General features: G+C 42.3%; 1 protein-coding gene across 1 annotated transcript; it reads right to left on the bottom strand.

The window, feature by feature from the left end:
* Positions 1–8: 8 nt before the first annotated feature.
* Positions 9–858, bottom strand: LOC107656923 (uncharacterized; the record flags this gene model as incomplete). Its single annotated transcript, XM_016444869.1, has 2 exons — positions 9–535; positions 579–858. Coding segments are annotated over 2 exons (807 nt in total), but the record flags the coding sequence as incomplete, so codon positions are not given.
* Positions 859–863: the final 5 nt, after the last annotated feature.

Genomic DNA, 863 nt, shown 5'->3' with positions numbered 1-863 from the left:
TTGACGTGTTTGCTGTGGTGACACTTCCCTGTGCACACGGTGCAGTAGCCGTCTTTCATGACTTCACATTTGCTGGGATCAGAACCCCACCAGCAGTCAAACTCATGACAGTTTTCCTCACAGATGGTGCAGGTCATCGCCTTCCTGTGCTTCCATGACTTGCTCTCAATGGGAACCTTCATTTTGACAGGCTTTTTAAAAGGAATGCTAAAGTCTGTATGCCTGTCAATCTTTTCCTTGTTTTGTCTTATTGTATTTTGAATCTGATGTTTTTCAGCTATTTTCAGCTCTTTCTCTTGAACTCGCAGCTGTAAGTTGCAGATAGTTGCTTCAAATCGAATGCGCTGTATCAGGACACTTGAAGTCAACTCTAAACTTCTTCTGTTCTTTTCATCCAGAGAATGAAGGAATTGCTTCACATCCTCCACACTGTCTTCCCAGGCGTCTCTTTGAGCACGAATGTAACGTCTCTCAATATGACGTTCTTCAGCTTGCCGGTTGTTAAATGAGAAATAAACAGGTTGGCCATTTTTGTCTCGTCTGCAGGGGATTTGAGCTTTATTAATGGCACCAATGACATTCTTTTTTGTCTCGTCTGCAGGGGATTTTAGCTTTTTTAATGGCGCTGATGACGTTTTTGGGTGGCAGACCATCAGAGTGTGTGATTAAAAACACAATGTTGTTCACAATGTCTTTTCCAAACAAAGACAGAATTGAACTGATAATGTAATGCTGTCTGTCTGAGAGACGATTATTAGACGCTTTAGTAACAAAACACACAGCGTCGACTTCACGAACTCCATCATTGCTCTGAAACAGAGTAGCTAAATTCTCAGCGACTTCCAGATCTTTGTCCAGTCCTC

Source organism: Sinocyclocheilus anshuiensis, unplaced genomic scaffold, assembly GCF_001515605.1.
Source record: "Sinocyclocheilus anshuiensis isolate Anshui unplaced genomic scaffold, SAMN03320099.WGS_v1.1 scaffold22041, whole genome shotgun sequence".
Lineage (NCBI taxonomy): Eukaryota > Metazoa > Chordata > Actinopteri > Cypriniformes > Cyprinidae > Sinocyclocheilus > Sinocyclocheilus anshuiensis.
Note: the sequence above shows the minus strand (reverse complement) of the source record. Positions and strands in the feature narration are given on the sequence as shown.